Source organism: Tachyglossus aculeatus, chromosome 4 (genome assembly GCF_015852505.1).
Source record: "Tachyglossus aculeatus isolate mTacAcu1 chromosome 4, mTacAcu1.pri, whole genome shotgun sequence".
Taxonomy (NCBI): domain Eukaryota; kingdom Metazoa; phylum Chordata; class Mammalia; order Monotremata; family Tachyglossidae; genus Tachyglossus; species Tachyglossus aculeatus.
In genome coordinates this window covers 11,688,280-11,709,483 of record NC_052069.1, presented here as the reverse complement: position 1 = coordinate 11,709,483, position 21,204 = coordinate 11,688,280, and the positions used below count along the sequence as shown (strand labels likewise).

The 21,204-nt window shown below is 44.2% G+C and overlaps 1 protein-coding gene across 1 annotated transcript in view; it reads right to left on the bottom strand.

The window, feature by feature from the left end:
• STX18 (syntaxin 18) overlaps nucleotides 1-18,735 on the bottom strand; it is a 184,676-nt gene extending 165,941 nt beyond the window's left edge. The window contains exon 1 of the mRNA XM_038745882.1: nucleotides 18,534-18,735. Coding sequence (XP_038601810.1) covers nucleotides 18,534-18,701 — 168 coding nt within the window. The 5' untranslated portion in view covers nucleotides 18,702-18,735. The remainder of the gene's footprint in view (nucleotides 1-18,533) is intronic.
• Nucleotides 18,736-21,204: the final 2,469 nt, after the last annotated feature.

The following is a 21,204-nucleotide window of genomic DNA, read 5'->3' as shown; positions in this document are numbered from 1 at the left end:
TTAACAGTGCTTTGCACATAGTAAGTGCTTAATAAATGCCATTATTATTATTATTATTATTATTGGAATGCATTATTATTATTATTATTATTATTATGTAGATAAATCGTTAGAACAGTGCTTCCCAGCATTTAACAGTGCTTTGCACATAGTAAGTGCTTAATAAATGCCATTATTATTATTATTATTATTATTGGAATGCATTATTATTATTATTATTATTATTATGTAGATAAATCGTTAGAACAGTGCTTCCCAGCGCTTAGAACAGTGCTTTGCACATAGTAAGTGCTTAATAAATGCCATTGTTATTATTATTATTATTATTATTATTATTATTATTATTATTGGAATGCCAGAGACGGAAACCGTTGGCGTGAGAGCCGCGATGAGGAGGCTCCGGAAGCTGGGCCGAAAGCCAAAACAGCGCAGTCGGGACAGCGTCGGACTGAATCAATCAATCGCATTTATTGAGCGCTTACTATGTGCAGAGCACTGTACTAAGCGCTGGGAAGCACTGTTCTAACGATTTATCTGCATAATAATAATAATAATAATAATGCATTCCAATATGAATAATATGCATTCCAAACTGAAGATCTCAAAGTCCCTGGAGTCGGCAGGTGGCTTGTTTTTTCTCCCCCCCCCATCCATTCATTCGATCATTCACTCATTTAATCGTATTTACTGAGCGCTTATTATGTGCGGAGCACTTTGGGAGGGTACATTGTAACAATAAACAGACACATCCCCTGCCCACAAGGAGCTTACAGTCTGGGGCGAGGGAAGGGCGGGGGAAGAAAGACATTAATTAAAAAAAAATGATAGATTTTTTACATAAGTGGTGTGGGATTGGGAGAGGGGGATGAAGAAAGGGAGCGAGTCGGGGGACGCAGAAGGGAGAGGGAGAAGAGGAAAGCGGGGGGATTCCTTCCTCTCCCCCTCTTCCCCCTCTCCATCCCCCCATCCTACCACCTTCCCTTCCCCACAGCACCTGTATATATGTATATATGTGTACATATTTATTACTCTATTTATTTATTTTACGTGTACATATCTATTCTATTTATTTTATTTTGTTGGTATGTTTGGTTTTGTTCTCTGTCTCCCCCTTTTAGACTGTGAGCCCACTGTTGGGTAGGGACTGTCTCTCTGTGTTGCCAATTTGTACTTCCCAAGCGCTTAGTCCAGTGCTCTGCACATAGTAAGCGCTCAATAAATACGATTGATGATGATGATGATGATGATGGAGGGGATAGGCCTCCAATAGATGGGAAGCTTGTTGTGGGCAGGGGATGTCTGCTTATTGTTAATAATAATAATAACGGCATTTATTAAGCGCTTACTATGTGCAAAGCACTGTTCTAAGTGCTGGGGAGGTTACCAGGCGATCAGGTTGTCCCACGGGGGGCTCACAGTCTTCATCCCCATTTTACAGAGGAGGGAACTGAGGCCTGGAGAAGTGAAGTGACTTGCCCAAAGTCACACAGCTGACAAGTGGAGGAGCCGGGATTTGAACCCGTGACCTCTGACTCCAAAGCTCGGGCTCTTTCCACTGAGCCACGCTGCTTAGTGTTGGACTGTACTCTTCCCCAGAGCTTAGCACAGTGTTCTGCACATGGTAAGCGCTCAATAAATACGACTGACATTTAAAAAAAAAACCCCAAACCCCAAAACAACCAATTTCTTCCTCCTAAGGGTGGGCAAAGAAGGCCTGTAAAATAGGAAACAATCGCAGGGTCGATCGTGGGATGTTGTGGGGAGGGAACAAGCGCTTAGCACAGTGCTCTGCACACAGTAAGTGCTCAATAAATACCACTGATTGCTAACATGGCTACCAACTCTGTTATATTGGACTCTGCCCAAGTGCTTAGTATAGTGCCGTCCATACAGTAAGCACTCACTAGATATCATAGATTGATAATGCGGCTACCAATTCTGTTATATTGGATTCTCCCAAGGACTCAGTACAGTGCTCTACGCACAGTAAGTGCTCAATAAATACCACTGATTGCTAACATGGCTACCAACTCTGTTATATTGGACTCTGCCCAGGTGCTTAGTATAGTGCCGTCCATACAGTAAGCACTCACTAAATAGCATAGATTGATAATGCGGCTACCAATTCTGTTATATTGGATTCTCCCAAGGACGCGGTACAGTGCTCTACGCACAGTAAGTGCTCAATAAATACCATTGATTGCTAACATGGCTACCAACTCTGTTACATTGGACTCTCCCAAGTGCTTAGTATAGTGCCGTCCATACAGTAAGCACTCACTAAATAGCATAGATTGATAATGCGGCTACCAATTCTGTTATATTGGATTCTCCCAAGGAATCGGTACAGTGCTCTGCGCACAGTAAGTGCTCAATAAATACCACTGATTGCTAACATGGCTACCAACTCTGTTATATTGGACTCTCCCAAGTGCTTAGTATAGTGCCGTCCATAAAGTAAGCACTCACTAGATATCATAGATTGATAATGCGGCTGCCAATTCTGTTATATTGGATTCTCCCAAGGACTCGGTACAGTGCTCTACGCACAGTAAGTGCTCAATAAATACCACTGATTGCTAACATGGCTACCAACTCTGTTATATTCGACTCTCCCAAGTGCTTAGTAAAGTACCGTCCATACAGTAAGCACTCACTAGATATCACAGATTGATAATGCAGCTACCAATTCTGTTATATCGGATTCTCCCAAGGACTCAGTACAGTGCTCTATGCACAGTAAGTGCTCAATAAATACCACTGATTGCTAACATGGCTACCAACTTTGTTATATTGGACTCTCCCAAGTGCTTAGTATAGTGCCGTCCATACAGTAAGCACTCACTACATGTCATAGATTGATAATGCGGCTACCAATTCTGTTATATTGGATTCTCCCAAGGACTCAGTACAGTGCTCTACGCACAGTAAGTGCTCAATAAACACCCTTGTTTGCTAACATGGCTACCAGCTCTGTTACACTGGACTCTCCCAAGTGCTTAGTATAGTGCCGTCCATACAGTAAGCACTCACTCGATATCATAGATTGATAATGCGGCTGCCAATTCTGTTATATTGGATTCTCCCAAGGACTCGGTACAGTGCTCTACGCACAGTAAGTGCTCAATAAATACCATTGATTGCTAACATGGCTACCAACTCTGTTATACTGGACTCTCCCAAGTGCTTAGTATAGTGCCATCCATACAGTAAGCACTCACTAGATATCATAGATTGATAATGCGGCTACCAATTCTGTTATATTGGATTCTCCCAAGGACTCGGTACAGTGCTCTACGCACAGTAAGTGCTCAATAAATACCACTGATTGCTAACACGGCTACCAACTCTGTTATATTGGACTCTGCCCAAGTGCTTAGTATAGTGCCGTCCATACAGTAAGAACTCACTAGATATCATAGATTGATAATGCGGCTACCAATTCTGTTATATTGGATTCTCCCAAGGACTCGGTACAGTGCTCTACGCACAGTAAGTGCTCAATAAACACCCTTGTTTGCTAACATGGCTACCAACTCTGTTATACTGGACTCTCCATAGTGCCGTCCATACAGTAAGCACTCACTAGATATCATAGATTGATAATGCGGCTACCAATTCTGTTATATTGGATTCTCCCCAGGACTCAGTACAGTGCTCTACGCACAGTAAGTGCTCAATAAACACCATTGATTGATAATGGAGCTACCAACTCTGCTATATTGGACTCTCCCAAGTGCTCAGTACAGCGCTCCGCACACAGTAAGCGCTCAATAAACACCACTGATCCATTGTTTGATGTCCCTAGGGGCTGAGGTTGACCTCCCTTCTCACATCAAGTGGGTTGGTGGTTCTTCCCGAAGATGGGAGGCTCGGGGAAATGGCTGGGAAGCAGAGTGGCCTGCTGTGTGACCTTGGACGGGTCACTTCTCTGGGCCTCAGATTCCTCGACTGCAGAAGAATGGGGGCTGAATCTTATTTCCCCTTACTTTGACCGCGAACCCCGTTCGGGACCGGGGCTGTGTCCAACCTGATCGATCAATCAATCAATCAATCGTATTTATTGAGCGCTTACTGTGTGCAGAGCACTGTGCTAAGCGCTTGGGAAGTGCAAGCTGGCCACATATAGAGACGGTCCCTACCCAACAGTGGGCTCACAGCCTAAAAGGGGGAGACAGAGAACAAAACCAAACGCACTAACAAAATAAAATAAATAGAATAGATATGTACAAGTAAAATAAATAAATAAATCAATAGAGTAATAAATATGTACAAACATATATACATATATACAACCCAAAATTAGTATTGTGCTTGGCTCAACAAATACCACAATTATTATTACCTGGAATTAACTGGGTCATCATCATCATCAATCGTATTCAGTGAGCGCTTACTATGTGCAGAGCACTGTACTAAGCGCTTGGGAAGTACAAATTGGCAACATCTAGAGACAGTCCCTACCCAACAGTGGGCTCACAGTCTAAAAGGGGGAGACAGAGAACAAAACCAAACATGCAACAAAATAAAATAAATAGAATAGATATGTACAAGTAAAATAAATAAATAAATAAATAAATAAATAAATAAATAAATAGAGTAATAAATATGTACAAACATATATACAACCCAAAATTAGTATTGCGCTTGCCTTAACAAATACCACAATTATTATTACCTGGAATTAACTGGGTCCATATAGAGACAGTCCCTACCCAACAGCGGGCTCACAGTCTAAAAGGGGGAGACAGAGAACAAAACCAAACATACTAACAAAATAAAATAAATAGAATAGATATGTACAAGGAAAATAAATAAATACATAAATAGAGTAATAAATATGTACAAACATATATACATATATACAACCCAAAATTAGTATTGTGCTTGGCTCAACAAATACCACAATTATTATTACCTGGAATTAACTGGGTCCATATAGAGACAGTCCCTACCCAACAGCGGGCTCACAGCCTAAAAGGGGGAGACAGAGAACAAAACCAAACGTACTAACAAAATAAAATAAATAGAATAGATATGTACAAGGAAAATAAATAAATAAATAGAGTAATAAATATGTACAAACATATATACATATATACAACCCAAAATTAGTGTTGTGCTTGGCTCAACAAATACCACAATTATTATTACCTGGAATTAACTGGGTCCATATAGAGACAGTCCCTACCCAACAGTGGGCTCACAGTCTAAAAGGGGGAGACAGAGAATAAAACCAAACATAATAACAAAATAAAATAAATAGAAGAGATATGTACAAGTAAAATAAATAAATAGAGTAACAAATATGTACAAACATATATACATATATACAACCCAAAATTAGTATTGTGCTTGGCTCAACAAATACCACAATTATTATTACCTGGAATTAACTGGGTCCATATAGAGGCAGTCCCTACCCAACAGTGGGCTCACAGTCTAAAAGGGGGAGACAGAGAACAAAACCAAACATACTAACAAAATAAAATAAATAGATATGTACAAGTAAAATAAATAAATAAATGAATAGAGTAATAAATATGTACAAACATATATGCAACCCAAAATTAGTATTGCGCTTGGCTCAACAAATACCACAATTATTATTACCTGGAATTAACTGGGTCCATATAGAGACAGTCCCTACCCAACAGTGGGCTCACAGTCTAAAAGGGGGAGACAGAGAACAAAACCAAACATACTAACAAAATAAAATAAATAGAATAGATACGTACAAGCAAAATAGAGTAATAAATATGTACAAACATATATACAACCCAAAATTAGTACTGCGCTTGGCTCAACAAATACCACAATTATTATTACCTGGAATTAACTGGGTCCATTCTGAAATCATCACCATCATCATCATCAATCGTATTTATTGAGCGCTTACTATGTGCAGAGCACTGCACTAAGCGCTTGGGAAGTACAAATTGGCAACATATAGAGGTAGTGCCTACCCAACAGTGGGCTCACAGTCTAAAAGGGGGAGACAGAGAACAAAACCAAACATACTAATAAAATAAAATAAATAGGATAGATATGTACAAGTAAAATAGAGTAATAAATATGTACAACCATATATACATATATACAGGTGCTGTGGGGAAGGGAAGGAGGTAAGACGGGGGGGAATATGAAATATGTTTAAGGTAAATCCAGAGACCAAACCTCCCCGACAGTGGCACGGAATAAAAATAATAATAATAATGATAATTATGGTATTTGTTAAGGGCTTACTACGTGCCATTCATTCGCTTATTCATTCGATAATATTTATTGAGCGCTTACTGTGTGCAGAGTACTGTACTAAGCGTTTGGAAAAGTATAATACAGCAATAAAGAGAGACAATCCCTCTCCACAACAAGCTCATACTCTAAGGAGGGGAAGACACACGTCAATACAAGGGACCGTCTCTATATGTTGCCAACTTGTACTTCCCAAGCGCTTAGCACAGTGCTCTGCACACAGTAAGCGCTCAATAAATACGATTATATATATATATACATATATATATATATATATATATATATATATCAAGACATCAATACAAGGCACGCTACACACTATACTAAGTGCTCGGGCAGATACAAGGAAAGTGGGTTGAACACAGTCCCTGTCCCACGTGGGGCTTAGCACAGTGCTCTGCACACAGTAAGCACTCAATAGATACGATTATATATATATTTATATCAAGACATCAATACGAGACGCGTTACGCACTATACTAAGCGCTGGGATAGATACAACGAAAGTGGGTCGAACACGGTCCCTGTCCCACGTGGGGCTTAGCACAGTGCTCTGCACACAGTAAGCGCTCAGTAAATATGATTATGTATATATATTTATATCGAGACATCAATAAAAGGCGCGCTACGCACTATACTAAGCGCTGGGGTAGATACAACGAAAATGGGTTGAACACAGTCCCTGTCCCACGTGGGGCTTAGCACAGTGCTCTGCACACAGTAAGCGCTCAATAAATACGATTATATATATATATTTATATCAAGACATCAATACAAGGCGCGCTACACACTATACTAAGCGCTGGGGTAGACACAACGAAAGTGGGTTGAACACAGTCCCTGTCCCACGTGGGGCTTAGCACAGTGCTCTGCACACAGTAAGCGCTCAATAAATACGATTATATATATATATATATATATTTATATCAAGACATCAATACAAAGCGCGCTGCGCACTATACTAAGTGCTCGGGCAGATACAACGAAAGAGGGTTGAACACAGTCCCTGTCCCACGTGGGGCTTAGCACAGTGCTCTGCACACAGTAAGCACTCAATAAATACGATTATATATATATATTTATATCGAGATATCAATACAAGGCGTGCTACGCACTATACTAAGCGCCGGGGTAGGTACAACGAAAGTGGGTTGAACACAGTCCCTGTCCCACGTGGGGCTTAGCACAGTGCTCTGCACACAGTAAGCGCTCAATAAATACGATTATATATATATATTTATATCAAGGCATCAATACAAGGCGCGCTGCGCTAAGTGCTGCGGTAGATACAACGAAAGTGGGTTGAACACAGTCCCGGTCCCACGTGGGGCTCACAGTCCCAATCCCCATTTTCCAGATGAGGTAACTGAGGCCCAGAGAATACTACTACTACTAATAATAATGATGGCATTTGTTAAGCGCTTACTATGTGCCGAGCACTGTTCTAAGCGCTGGGATAGATACAAGGTGATCAGGTTGTCCCACGTGGGGCTCACAGTCCCAATCCCCATTTTCCAGATGAGGTAACTGAGGCCCAGAGAATACTACTACGACTAATAATAATGATGATGGCATTTGTTAAGCGCTTACTATGTGCCGAGCACTGTTCTAAGCGCTGGGATAGATACAAGGTGATCAGGTTGTCCCACGTGGGGCTCACGGTCTTAATCCCCATTTTCCAGATGAGGTAACTGAGGCACAGAGAATACTACTACTACTAATAATAATGACGATGGCATTTGTTAAGCGCTTACTATGTGCCAAGCACTGTTCTAAGCACTGGGATAGATACAAGGTGATCAGGTTGTCCCACGTGGGGCTCACAGTCTTAATCCCCATTTTACAGATGAGGTAACTGAGGCCCAGAGAATACTACTGCTACTAATAATAATGATGATGGTACTTGTTAAGCGCTTACTATGTGCCGAGCACTGTTCTAAGCGCTGGGATAGAGACAAGGTGATCAGGTTGTCCCACGTGGGGCTCACAGTCTTCATCCCCATTTTCCAGATGAGGTAACTGAGGCCCAGAGAATACTACTACTACTAATAATAATGATGGCATTTGTTAAGCGCTTACTATGTGCCGAGCACTGTTCTAAGCGCTGGGATAGAGACAAGGTGATCAGGTTGTCCCACGTGGGGCTCACAGTCTTAATCCCCATTTTCCAGATGAGGTAACTGAGGCCCAGAGAATACTACTACTAATAATAATAATGACGATGGCATTTGTTAAGCGCTTACTACGTGCCGAGCACTGTTCTACGCGCTGGGATAGATACAAGGTGATGAGGTTGTCCCACGTGGGGCTCAAAGTCTTAATCCCCATTTTCCAGATGAGGTAACTGAGGCCCAGAGAATACTACTACTACTACTAATAATGATGGCATTTGTTAAGCGCTTACTATGTGCCGAGCACTGTTCTAAGCGCTGGGATAGAGACAAGGTAATCAGGTTGTCCCACATGGGGCTCACAGTCTTAATCCCCATTTTCCAGATGAGGTAACTGAGGCCTAGAGAATACTACGACTACTACTAATAATGATGGCATTTGTTAAGCGCTTACTATGTCCCGAGCACTGTTCTACGCGCTGCGATAGATACAAGGTGACCTCAGGTTGTCCCACGGGGGGCTCACAGTCTTCATCCCCATTTTCCAGATGAGGTAACTGAGGCACAGAGAATACTACTACTAATAATAATAATGACGGCATTTGTTAAGCGCTTACTATGTGCCGAGCACTGTTCTACGCGCTGGGGTAGATACAAGGTAATCAGGTTGTCCCACGTGGGGCTCACAGTCTTAATCCCCATTTTCCAGATGAGGTAACTAAGGCACAGAGAAGTCCAGTGACCAGCCCCAAGTCATCCAGCAGACAAGTGGAGGAGCCGGGATTAGAACCCGTGACCTTCCGTCTCCCAAGCCCGGGCTCTAGCCACTGTGCCACGCTGCTTGCCCCCAAAACACTAACTGTGGCATCGCCAACGATGCCTCCGGCCTCTCAATCAATCGATCGTATTTATTGAGCGCTTACTGTGTGCAGAGCACTGTACTGAGCGCTTGGGAAGTCCAAGTTGGCAACATATAGAGACGGTCCCTACCCAACAGCGGGCTCCCAGTCTGGAAGGGAGCCCTCCTCCCTCATCCGCCAGTTTTCCCACTCGCTCCTGGCCGTGGCCGCTTCCCAATCTTTCCCCTCCTGCTCCTCGCCCTCCCTTCTCCCGCTTAGGATCCGGGAGCAGGCGGCCTCTCCCAGCCATTTGTACGTGGCTAAACGCAATTACGCGATTCCAAACCACGTAAACGGCACGAGGGGTTGGGAAGGAAAAAAGAAACCGGCCCCCAAACGTTCATCAACCGCGTCTAGCCCAAAATTGTTCATTTCACCAAACAGTGGGTCTGAATGCGGTCCAAGATTCGGCAGCCCCCATCACACCGGGCGGAAGCTGGTTCGGGATTGGGAATGCTGCAGGAGCCGCAAGTCTTTGGGAATGCTGCAGAAGGAACAAGTCTTTTGTAATAGTTATAAACAATATTACACCATCTGGTGGGTCTGAATGCGGTCCAAGATTCGGCAGCCCCCATCACACCGGGCAGAACCTGGTTCGGGATTGGGAATGCTGCAGGAGCCGCAAGTCTTTTCTAATAATTATTAACAATATTACAGCATCTAGTGGGTCTGAATGCGGTCCAGGATTCGGCAGCCCCCATCACACCGGGCGGAAGCTGGTTCGGGATTGGGAATGCTGCAGGAGCCGCAAGTCTTTTGTAATAATTATTAACAATATTACACCATCTAGTGGGTCTGAATGCGGTCTAGGATTCGGCAGCCCACATCACACCGGGCGGAAGCTGGTTCGGGATTGGGAATGCTGCAGGAGCAGCAAGTCTTTGGGAATGCTGCAGAAGGAACAAGTCTTTTGTAATAGTTATAAACAATATTACACCATCTGGTGGGTCTGAATGCGGTCCAAGATTCGGCAGCCCCCATCACACCGGGCAGAAGCTGGTTCGGGATTGGGAAAGCTGCAGGAGCAGCAAGTCTTTTGTAATAATTATTAAAAATATTACAGCATCTAGTGGGTCTGAATGCGGTCTAGGATTCGGCAGCCCCCATCACAGCGGGCGGAAGCTGGTTCGGGATTGGGAAAGCTGCAGGAGCCACAAGTCTTTCGTAATAATTATTAACAATATTACACCATCTAGTGGGTCTGAATGCGGTCCAAGATTCGGCAGCCCCCATCACACCGGGCGGAAGCTGGTTCGGGATTGGGAATGCTGCAGGAGCCGCAAGTCTTTTGTAATAATTATTAACAACATTATTATTATTAATTATAACAGTACTTGTTCATTCGTTCATTCATTCAATCGTATTTATTGAATGCTTACTGTGTGCAGAGCACTGTACTAAGCGCTTGGGAAGTACAAGTCGGCAACATAGAGAGATGGTCCCTACCCAACAGCGGGCTCACAGTCTAGAAAGGGGAGACAGACAAGACAAAACATATTAACAAAATAAAATAAATAGAATAAATATGTACAAATGAAATAAATTAATAGAGTAATATAATTACTGTGTGCAAATCAATCAATCGTATTTATTGAGCGCTTACTGTGTGCAGAGCACTGTACTAAGCGCTTGGGAAGTACAAGTCGGCAACATAGAGAGATGGTCCCTACCCAACAGCGGGCTCACAGTCTAGAAGGGGGAGACAGACAACAAGACAAAACATATTAACAAAATAAAATAAATAGAATAAATATGTACAAATGAAATAAATTAATAGAGTAATATAATTACTGTGTGCAAATCAATCAATCAATCGTATTTATTGAGCGCTTACTGTGTGCAGAGCACTGTACTAAGCGCTTGGGAAGTACAAGTCGGCAACATAGAGAGATGGTCCCTACCCGACAGCGGGTTCACAGTCTAGAAGGGGGAGACAGACAACAAGACAAAACATATTAACAAAATAAAATAAATAGAATAAATATGTACAAATGAAATAAATTAATAGAGTAATATAATTACTGTGTGCAAATCAATCAATCAATCGTATTTATTGAGCGCTTACTGTCTGCAGAGCACTGTACTAAGCGCTTAGGAAGTACAAGTCGGCAACATAGAGAGACGGTCCCTACCCAACAGCGGGCTCACAGTCTAGGAGGGGGAGACAGACAAGAAAACAAAACATGCGGAGGGGTGTCATCAGAATAAATAGAAATAAAGCTAGATGCACATCATTAACAAAATAAATAGAATAGTAAATATGGACAAGTAAAATAAATAGAGTAATAAATCTGTACAAACATATATACAGGTGCTGTGGGGAGGGGAAGGAGGTAGGGTGGGGGTGGGTGGGGAGGAGGAGAGGACTTGTTAAGTACTTACTATGTGTCAGGCACTGTTCTAAGCGCTGTGGGAGATACAAGGTAATGAGGTTGAACACAGTCCCTGCCCCATAAGAGGCTCACAGTCTTAATCCCCATTTTCCAGATGAGGGAACTGAGGCCCAGAGAAGTGAAGTGACTCGCCCACGTGCCGCAGCAGACAAGTGGCCTAAGAGAAGCAGCGTGGCGCAGTGGAAAGAGCCCGGGCTTTGGAGTCGGAGGTCATGGGTTCAAATCCCGGCTCCACCAATTGTCAGCTGTGTGACTTTGGGCAAGTCACTTCACTTCTCTGGGCCTCAGTTACCGCATCTGTAAAATGGGGATTAAGACTGTGAGCCCCCCCATGGGACAACTGATCACCTTGTAACCTCCCCAGTGCTTAGTACTGTGCTTTGCACACAATAAGAGCTTAATAAATGCCATCATTATTATTATTATTATTAAATGGCTGAGGCCAGGATGAGAATCAATCAATCAATCAATTGTATTTATTGAGCGCTTACTGTGTGCAGAGCACTGTACTAAGCGCTTGGGAAGTACAAGTTGGCAACATATAGAGACAGTCCCTACCCAACAGTGGGCTCACAGTCTAGAAGAACTCAGGTCCTTCTGCCTCCCGAGCCTGGGCTTATTCATTCATTCATTCATTCAATCGTATTTATTGAGCGCTTACTGTGTGCAGAGCACTGTACTAAGCTCTTGGGAAGTACAATTCGGCAACATATAGAGATGGTCCCTACCCAACAACGGGCTCACAGTCTAGAAGGGGGAGACAGAGAACAAGATAAAACATGTAGGACAGGTGTCAAAACCGTCAGAACAAACAGAATTAAAGCTGTAGGCACATCATGAACAAAATAAGTAGAATAGTAAATATGTACAAGTAAAATAAATGGAGTAATAAATCTGTACAAATATATACAAGTGCTGTGGGGAGGGGAAGGAGGTGGAGGGGATGGGGAGGAGGAGAGGAAAAAGGGGGCTGAGTGTGGGAAGGCCTCCTGGAGGAGGTGAGCTCTCAGTAGGGCTTTGAAGGGAGGAAGAGAGCTAGCTTGGCGGATATGTGGAGGGAGGGAGGGCACTCCAGGCCAGGGGAAGGATGTGGGCCGGGGGTCGATGGCGGGACGGGTGAGAACGAGGCCCGGTGAGGAGCCCAGTGCTTAGTACAGTGCCTGGCATGTAGTAAGCGCTTAACAAATATTCTAATTATTCATTCAAGTACAGTGCCTGACATGTAGTAAGTGCTTAACAAATATTCTAATTATTCATTCAATCGTATTTATTGAGCATTTACTGTGTGCAGAGCACTGTACTAAGCGCTTGGGAAGTCCAAGTTGGCAACATATAGAGACGGTCCCTACCCAACAGTGGGCTCACAGTCTAGTCTATTATTATTAGGCCATGTACTTCTCCTAAGAGTGATGAGCTTAGGCGGATCAGAGCTCCTCCTCTGACTCCCAGATTTCCAACCAACCAGCAATCCCTATTTGTCCCTCCAGTTAAGTGGGGGAGATTCTGAGACTCCTTCCTCTCCACCTGGCTAAAGAGAGAGGTTCAGACTGGGCCCCTTCCTTCCTTTCCCCCTCGTCCCCCTCTCCATCCCCCCCCATCTTACCTCTTTCCCTTCCCCACAGCACCTGTATATATGTTTGTACATATTTGTTACTCTATTTATTTATTTTACTTGTACATATGTATTCTATTTATTTTATTTTGTTAGTATGTTTGGTTTTGTTCTCTGTCTCCCCCCTTTAGACTGTGAGCCCACTGTTGGGTCGGGACCGTCTCCATATGTTGCCAACTTGTACTTCCCAAGCGCTTAGTACGGTGCTCTGCACACAGTAAGCGCTCAATAAATACGATTGATGATGATGATTCAATCGGATTTATTGAGCACTTACAGTGGCCAGAGCACCGTACTAAGCGCTTGGGAAAAGAAGTTGGGCTTGAGGAATTCACTCGGTCAAACTGACAATTTATCTACATGATAATAATAATAATAATAATAATAATAATAATAATGGCATTTATTAAGCACTTACTGTGTGCAAACCAGTGTTCTAAGCACTCGGGAGTTTACAAGGTGATCAGGTTGTCCCACGGGGGGCTCACAGTCTTCATCCCCATTTTACAGATGAGGGAACTGAGGCCCAGAGAAGTGAAGTGACTTGCCCAAAGTCACACAGCTGGCAAGTGGCAGAGCTGGGATTTCAACCCATGACCTCTGACTCCAAAGCCCGGGCTCTTTCCACTGAGCCACGCTGCTTCCCCTGCTTACACGCTGCTTACATGTTTTATCTTGTTGTCTGTCTCCCCCTTCTAGACTGTGAGCCCACTGTTGGGTAGGGACCATCTCTACCTGTTGTCAAACTGTACTTCCCAAGCGCTTAGTACACTGCTCTGCACACAGTAAACTGACAAACCATTATTTATTTTAAATAAATAAATTTATTTATTTTACTTGTACATATTTATTCTATTTATTTTATTTTGTTAATATGTTTTGGTCTCTGTCTCCCCCTTCTAGACTGTGAGCCTGCTGTTGGGTAGGGACTGTGTCTATATGTTGCCAACTTGTACTTCTCAAGCGCTTAGTACCGTGCTCTGCACACAGTAAGCGCTCAATAAATACGATTGAATGAACGAATGAATGAATGAACTGCATAGTTACATCCGGGGAACGCTCAGCAGCTCTGGGGTTTTTTGTTGTTGTACAGCACTCTGCACACCGAAAGCGCTTAATCGATACAACTGAATGAATTTTTTTTATTTTATTTGTATTTGTTAAGCGCTTACCATGTGCAAAGCACTGTTCTAAGCGCTACGGGGATACACGGTGATCAGTTTGTCCCACGTGGGGCTCACAATCTTAATCCCCATTTTACAGATGAGGGAACTGAGGCCCAGAGAAGTGAAGTGACTTGCCCAAAGTCACACAGCTGACACTTGGCGGAGCCGGGATTTGAACCCATGACCTCTGAGTCCAAAGCCCGGGCTCTTTCCACTGAGCCACGCTGCTTCTCTAAATGAATCTTTCCACGCTATCGAATCCAATGAAACTTCCTTAATCCTTCAGTGTCATCCTCTAGACCGTAAGCTCGGCCTCTGGACTGTAAGCTTGTTGTGGGCAGGGAGTGTGTCTCCTAAGTTGTTCTGCTGTACTCTTCCAAGTGCTTATGATAATAATAATGATGATAGCATTTATTAAGCGCTTACTATGTGCCAAGCACTGTTCTAAGCACTAGGGGAGATTACAAGGTGATCAGGTTGTCCCACGGGGGGCTCACAGTCTTCATCCCCATTTTACAGATGAGGTAACTGAGGCCCAGAGAAGTGAAGTGACTTGCCCAAAGTCACACAGCCGGCAAGTGGCGGAGCCGGGATTTGAACCCATGACCTCTGACTCCAAAGCCCGTTGCTCTTCCCACTGAGCCACACTGCTTCTCACTGCTTACTACAGCGCTCGCTGCCCGACGCGCTCAGTAAATACGACCGAATGAGTGAATCCTCGAATCAAAGATATTTAGATCCCGTGTTTTCCCCATCAACTATTGATTATAGAATGCCATTTTAAAAGAACAGATACAATACTGATAGCATTTCAGCGCTTACTATGTGCGAAGCACTGTTCTAAGCACTGAACAGTACATACGCTAATAATAATAATAATGATGGTATTTGTTAGACGCTTACTAGGTGCCAAGCACTGTTCTAAGTGCTGGGGAAGATACAAGGTGATCAGCTTGTCCCACGTGGGGCTCACAGTCGTAACCCCCATTTTACAGACGAGGTAACTGAAGCACAGAGAAGTGAAGTGGCTCGCCCAAGGCCACACGGCAGACAAGTGGCGGAGCCGGGATTTGAACCCACGACCTCTGACTCCCATGCTTGGGGAAGCAGCGTGGCTCAGAGGAAAGAGCCCGGGCTTTGGAGTCAGAGGTCATGGGTTCAAATCCCGGCTCTGCCAATTGTCAGCTGTGTGACTTTGGGCAAGTCCCTTCACTTCTCTGGGCCTCCGTTATCTCATCTGTAAAATGGGGATTAAGACTGTGAGCCCCCTGTGGGACAACCTGATCACCTTGTAACCTCCCCAGCACTTTGAACATTGCTTTGCACATAGTAAGCGCTTAATAAATGCCTTTTTTTTTTGGAAGAAGCGGCATGGCTCAGTGGAAAGAGCACGGGTTTTGGAGTCAGAGGTCATGGGTTCAAATCCCGGCTCTGCCTATTGTCAGCTGTGTGACTTTGGGCAAGTCGCTTCACTTCTCTGGGCCTCAGTTACCTCATCTGGAAAATGGGGATTAAGACTGTGAGCCCGTGGGACAACCTGATCACCTTGTAACCTCCCCAGCACTTAGTGCTTTGCACATAGTAAGCACTTAATAAATGCCTTTTTTTTGGAAGACGCGGCATGGCTCAGTGGAAAGAGCACGGGTTTTGGAGTCAGAGGTCATGGGTTCAAATCCCGGCTCTGCCTATTGTCAGCTGTGTGACTTTGGGCAAGTCGCCTCACTTCTCTGGGGCTCAGTTACCTCATCTGGAAAATGGGGATTAAGACTGCGAACCACCCCCCCATGGGACAACCTGATCATCTTGTAACCTCCCCAGCGCTTAGAACAGTGCTTTGCACATAGTAAGCGCTTAATAGATGCCATTATTATTAACCCCGGGCTCTTTCCACAAAGCCACGATCCAGTCAAAGGCAGTATATACACTCTACAGTGACAGTACGAAAGCAAAGACACGAGAAGGATAAGGCGGAATGAGGCTGATAATGGGTTACGGATTCAAATCCAGCCCCGGCTTGGAGTCGGAAAGCCACAGAGATCATTTCCATCCCGATTATTCAGCGGTCTGTACAAAATACGCTGCGAGTTTCCCCTCAGATCTTAACGGGAAGCGTTCACGTCCAAAAATAAAACTCCCATTCAAAAAAAATAACCAAACAACAACAAAAAAAAACCACACCAGCTAATTGGAATCATTAACGTCAGAGCAGAAAAATCGTCGGAGATTAAACTATTGGGTTGACGATTAAAGTCTTCCCGGATTCATTCAATCGTATTTACTGAGTGCTTACTGTGTGCAGAGCACTGGACTAAACGCTTGGGAAGTCCAAGTTGGCAACATATAGAGACGATCCCTACCTAGCAGTGGACTCATTTGGCAGCTGTGTGACTTTGGGCAAGGCACTTAACTTCTCTGGGCCTCAGTTCCCTCATCTGGAAAATGGGGATGAAGACTGTGAGCCCCACATGGTACAACCTGATTATCTTGTATCTCCCCCAGTGCTTAGAACGGTGCTTGGCACATAGTCAGCGCTTAATACCAAAATTATTAATTATTGAGACTGTGAGCCCCACGTGGGACAACCTGATTACCTTGTATCCTCCCCAACGCTTACAACAGTGCTTGGCACCTAGTAAGAGCTTAACAAATACCAAAATTAGTAATTATTATTGAGACTGTGAGCCCCACGTGGGACAACCTGATTACCTTGTATCTCCCCCAGTGCTTAGACCAGTGCTTGGCACATAGTAAGCGCTTAACAAATGCCATTATTATTAGTAGTATTGTTATCATTAGTGCTCTGTCCACAGTAAGTGCTCGGCAAAGACGACTAGCTAGCTCTCTTCCTCCCTTCAAAGCCCTACTGAGAGCTCACCTCCTCCAGGAGGCCTTCCCACACTGATCCCTCTCCTTCCTCTCCCCCTCCACATCCCCCCACCTTACCTCCTTCAACTCCCCACATCACCTGGATATATGTATACATGTTTGTACATATTTATTACTCTATTTATTTTCCTTGTACATATTTATTCTATTTATTTTACTTTGTTACTATGTTTTGTTTTGTTCTCTGTCTCCCCCTTCTAGACTGTGGGCCCGCTGTTGGGTAGGGACAATTTATTCATTTATTTTATTTGTACATATTTGTTCTAATTATTTTGTTGGTATGTTTTGTTTTGTCGTCTGTCTCCCCCTTCTAGACTGTGAGCCCGCTGCTGGGTAGGGACAATTTATTCATTTATTTTATTTGTACATATTTGTTCTAATTATTTTGTTAGTATGTTTTGCTTTGTCGTCTGTCTCCCCCTTCTAGACTGTGGGCCCGCTGTTGGGTAGGGACTATTTATTTATTTATTTAATTTGTACATATTTATTTATTTATTTATTTATTTATTTTACTTGTACATATCTATCCTATTTATTTTATTTTGTTAGTATGTTTGGTTTTGTTGTCTGTCTCCCCCTTTTAGACTGTGAGCCCACTGTTGGGTAGGGACTGTCTCTATGTGTTGCCAACTTGTACTTCCCAAGCGCTTAGTACAGTGCTCTGCACATAGTAATTGCTCAATAAATACGATTGATTGATTGATTGATTCTATTTATTTTGTTAGTATGCTTGGTTTTGTTGTCTGTCTCCCCCTTCTAGACTGTGAGCCCGCTGTTGGGTAGGGACCGTCTCTACATGTTGCCAACTTGTCCTTCCCAAGCGCTTAGTACAGTGCTCTGCACACAGTAAGCGCTCAATAAATACGATTGAATGAATGAATGAATGAATAGCCCAGGCAGGCCAGGAACTGCGCGGTCATTGGCTGCCCCTCATCACGTGACAAAAACGTGTCAAGGCCTTTCCCGGGGAAAGAGGGAAGGCCGCGTCGGCCCCGATTGGCCAATCGGAGGCGGCGACGGCCCCGATTGACCAATCGGAGGCGGCGGCCCCCATTGACCACAAGGAGGCGGCGGCCCCATTGGCCAATCGGAGGCGGGGGCGGCCCCGATTGACCAATCGGAGGCGGGGGCGGCGGCCCCGCTCGGCCAATGGGCGCCCGTGTCCGTGCGGTCGGGGTCCAGCGCCCCGCGCGGAGGTCGGCGGCACTCACCACCTCTCGGGCGCGGGCGGAGAAGTGTCCCTTGGTCCGGGGGCTCTTCCGGAACAGCTCGTCGCGGCCGCCGTCGGGCCCCGCCACCGTGGTCACGCCCAGGGCCTTGTTCCGCGTCTTCACCGTCTTCACGCTGGCCCGGAACAGCAGCGTGATGTCCGCCGCCATCGCGCCCCGGCACGGCCCGGCCCGCCCGGAGACCCGCGGTCCGCCGCAGCCGCCGTCGGCGCCGCGGATGACGTCACTGGGGCGCGACGGCGCCCCCGCCGGCCACGGTCCCCGGGGGAACGGGTCCGTCCTCATCCATTTCCCCCGGAAACCCGAGCCCCAGCCCAAAGGTTCCGGCCCCGCCATTCGTCCTGCTCCGCCAGCTCACTCCGTCACTCACTCAGTGACTCAGTCATTCAGTCACGCACTCGTTCAGTCAGTCATTCATTCAGTCAGTCACTCATTGTCAGTCAATCAGTCAGTCAATCATTCATTCAGGCAGTCAGTCGCTCATTCAGTCAGTCAATCATTCATTCATTCAGTCACTCAGTCGCTCAGTCAGTCACTCAGTCACTCAATCATTCAGTCAGTCAGTCACTCAGTCGCTCATTGTCAGTCAATCATTCAGTCAGTCACTCGTCAGTCAATCATTCATTCAGGCAATCAGTCAGTCACTCAGTCGCTCATTCAGTCAGTCATTCATTCATTCAGTCACTCAGTCGCTCATTCAGTCACTCATTCAGTCAGTCACTCAATCATTCAGTCAGTCAATCGTTCATTCAGTCAGTCACTCAGTCGCTCATTCAGTCAGTCACTCATTCAGTCAGTCACTCAATCATTCAGTCAGTCGTTCATTCAGTCAGTCAATCATTCATTCAGTCAATCAATCAGTCACTCATTCAGTCAGTCACTCAGTCAGTCGCTCATTCAGTCAGTCAATCATTCATTCAGTCAGTCACTCAGTCGCTCATTCAGTCAGTCACTCATTCAGTCAGTCACTCATTCATTCAGTCAGTCACTCAGTCAGTCAATCATTGTCAGTCAATCATTCAGTCAGTCACTCATTGTCACTCAGTCAATCATTCATTCAGGCAATCAGTCAGTCACTCAGTCGCTCATTCAGTCAGTCAATCATTCATTCATTCAGTCACTCAGTCGCTCATTCAGTCACTCATTCAGTCAGTCACTCAATCATTCAGGCAGTCAGTCGCTCATTCAGTCAGTCACTCATTCAGTCAGTCAATCATTCAGTCAGTCGTTCATTCAGTCAATCATTCATTCAGTCAATCAATCAGTCAGTCAGTCACTCATTCAGTCAGTCACTCAATCATTCAGTCAGTCACTCATTCAGTCAGTCACTCAATCATTCAGTCAGTCAATCATTGTCAGTCACTCAGTCAGTCGCTCATTCATTCATTCAGTCAGTCAATCATTCATTCAACCAATCAATCATTCATTCAGTCAATCAATCATTCAGTCAATCACTCAGTCGCTCATTCAGTCAGTCAATCATTCATTCAGTCACTCATTCAATCAGTCAATCGTTCATTCATTCAGTCAGTCAGTCATTCATTCAGTCAGTCAATCAATCATTCAGTCAGTCAGTTGCTCAGTCAGTCAGTCAGTCGCTCATTCAGTCAGTCAGTCAATCATCCAGTCAGTCTGTCAGTCACTCAGCCAGTCAGCCAATCAGTCAGTCTGTCAGTCATTCAATCAGTCAGTCTGTCAGTCATTCAGTCAGTCACTCGTCAATCATTGTCAGTCGGTCAGTCATTCAGTCAGTCACTCGTCAATCATAGTCACTGTCGGTCAGTCAGTCACTCATTTAGTCAGTCATTCAGTCAGTAAGTCAGTCAATCATTCAGTCTCAGTCAATTATTGTCAGTCATTCATTCATTGTCAGTCAATCATTGTCAGTCAATCACTCATTCATTCATTTAGTCAGTCAATCATTCATTCAATCAATCACTCATTCAGTCAGTCATAAGCGCTTAGTACAGTGCTCTGCACACAGTAACTGCTCAATAAATACAATTGAATGAGTGAACTCATTCACTCATTCAGTCAGTGTCATTCATTCATTAATTCATTTTTGCAGTCATTTATTCAGTCAGTCAGTATCAGTCAGTCAGTCATTCAGTCATTTATTCAGTCAGTCAGTCATTCAGTTAGTCATTTATTCAGTCAGTCAGTATCAGTCAGTCATTCAGTCATTTATTCAGTCAGTCATTCAGTTAGTCATTTATTCATTCTGTCATTCATTCACTCATTTATTCAATCAGTCATTCAGTGTCAGTCATTCAGTCAATCATTCAGTCATTCATTCACTCAGTCATTTATTCAGAGAGTCAGTGTCAGTCAGTCATTCAGTGAGTCAGTGTCAATCAGTCATTTATTCAGTCAGTTGAATCATTCATTCAATCGTATTTCTGAAAGTCATGGGTTCTAATTCCGCCTCTGCCATCTGTCTGCAATTTGACCTTGGGCAAGTACCTTCACTTCTCTGGGCTTCAGTTCCCTCATCTGGGAAAGGGATTGTCTCTCTTTATTGCTGTATTGTACTCTCCTAAACGCTCAGTGCAGTACTCGGCACACAGTAAGCCTTCAATAAATACGATTGAATGAATTGAATGAATGAATAATAATGATAGTAATAATAATGGTATTTGTCAAGCACTTACTA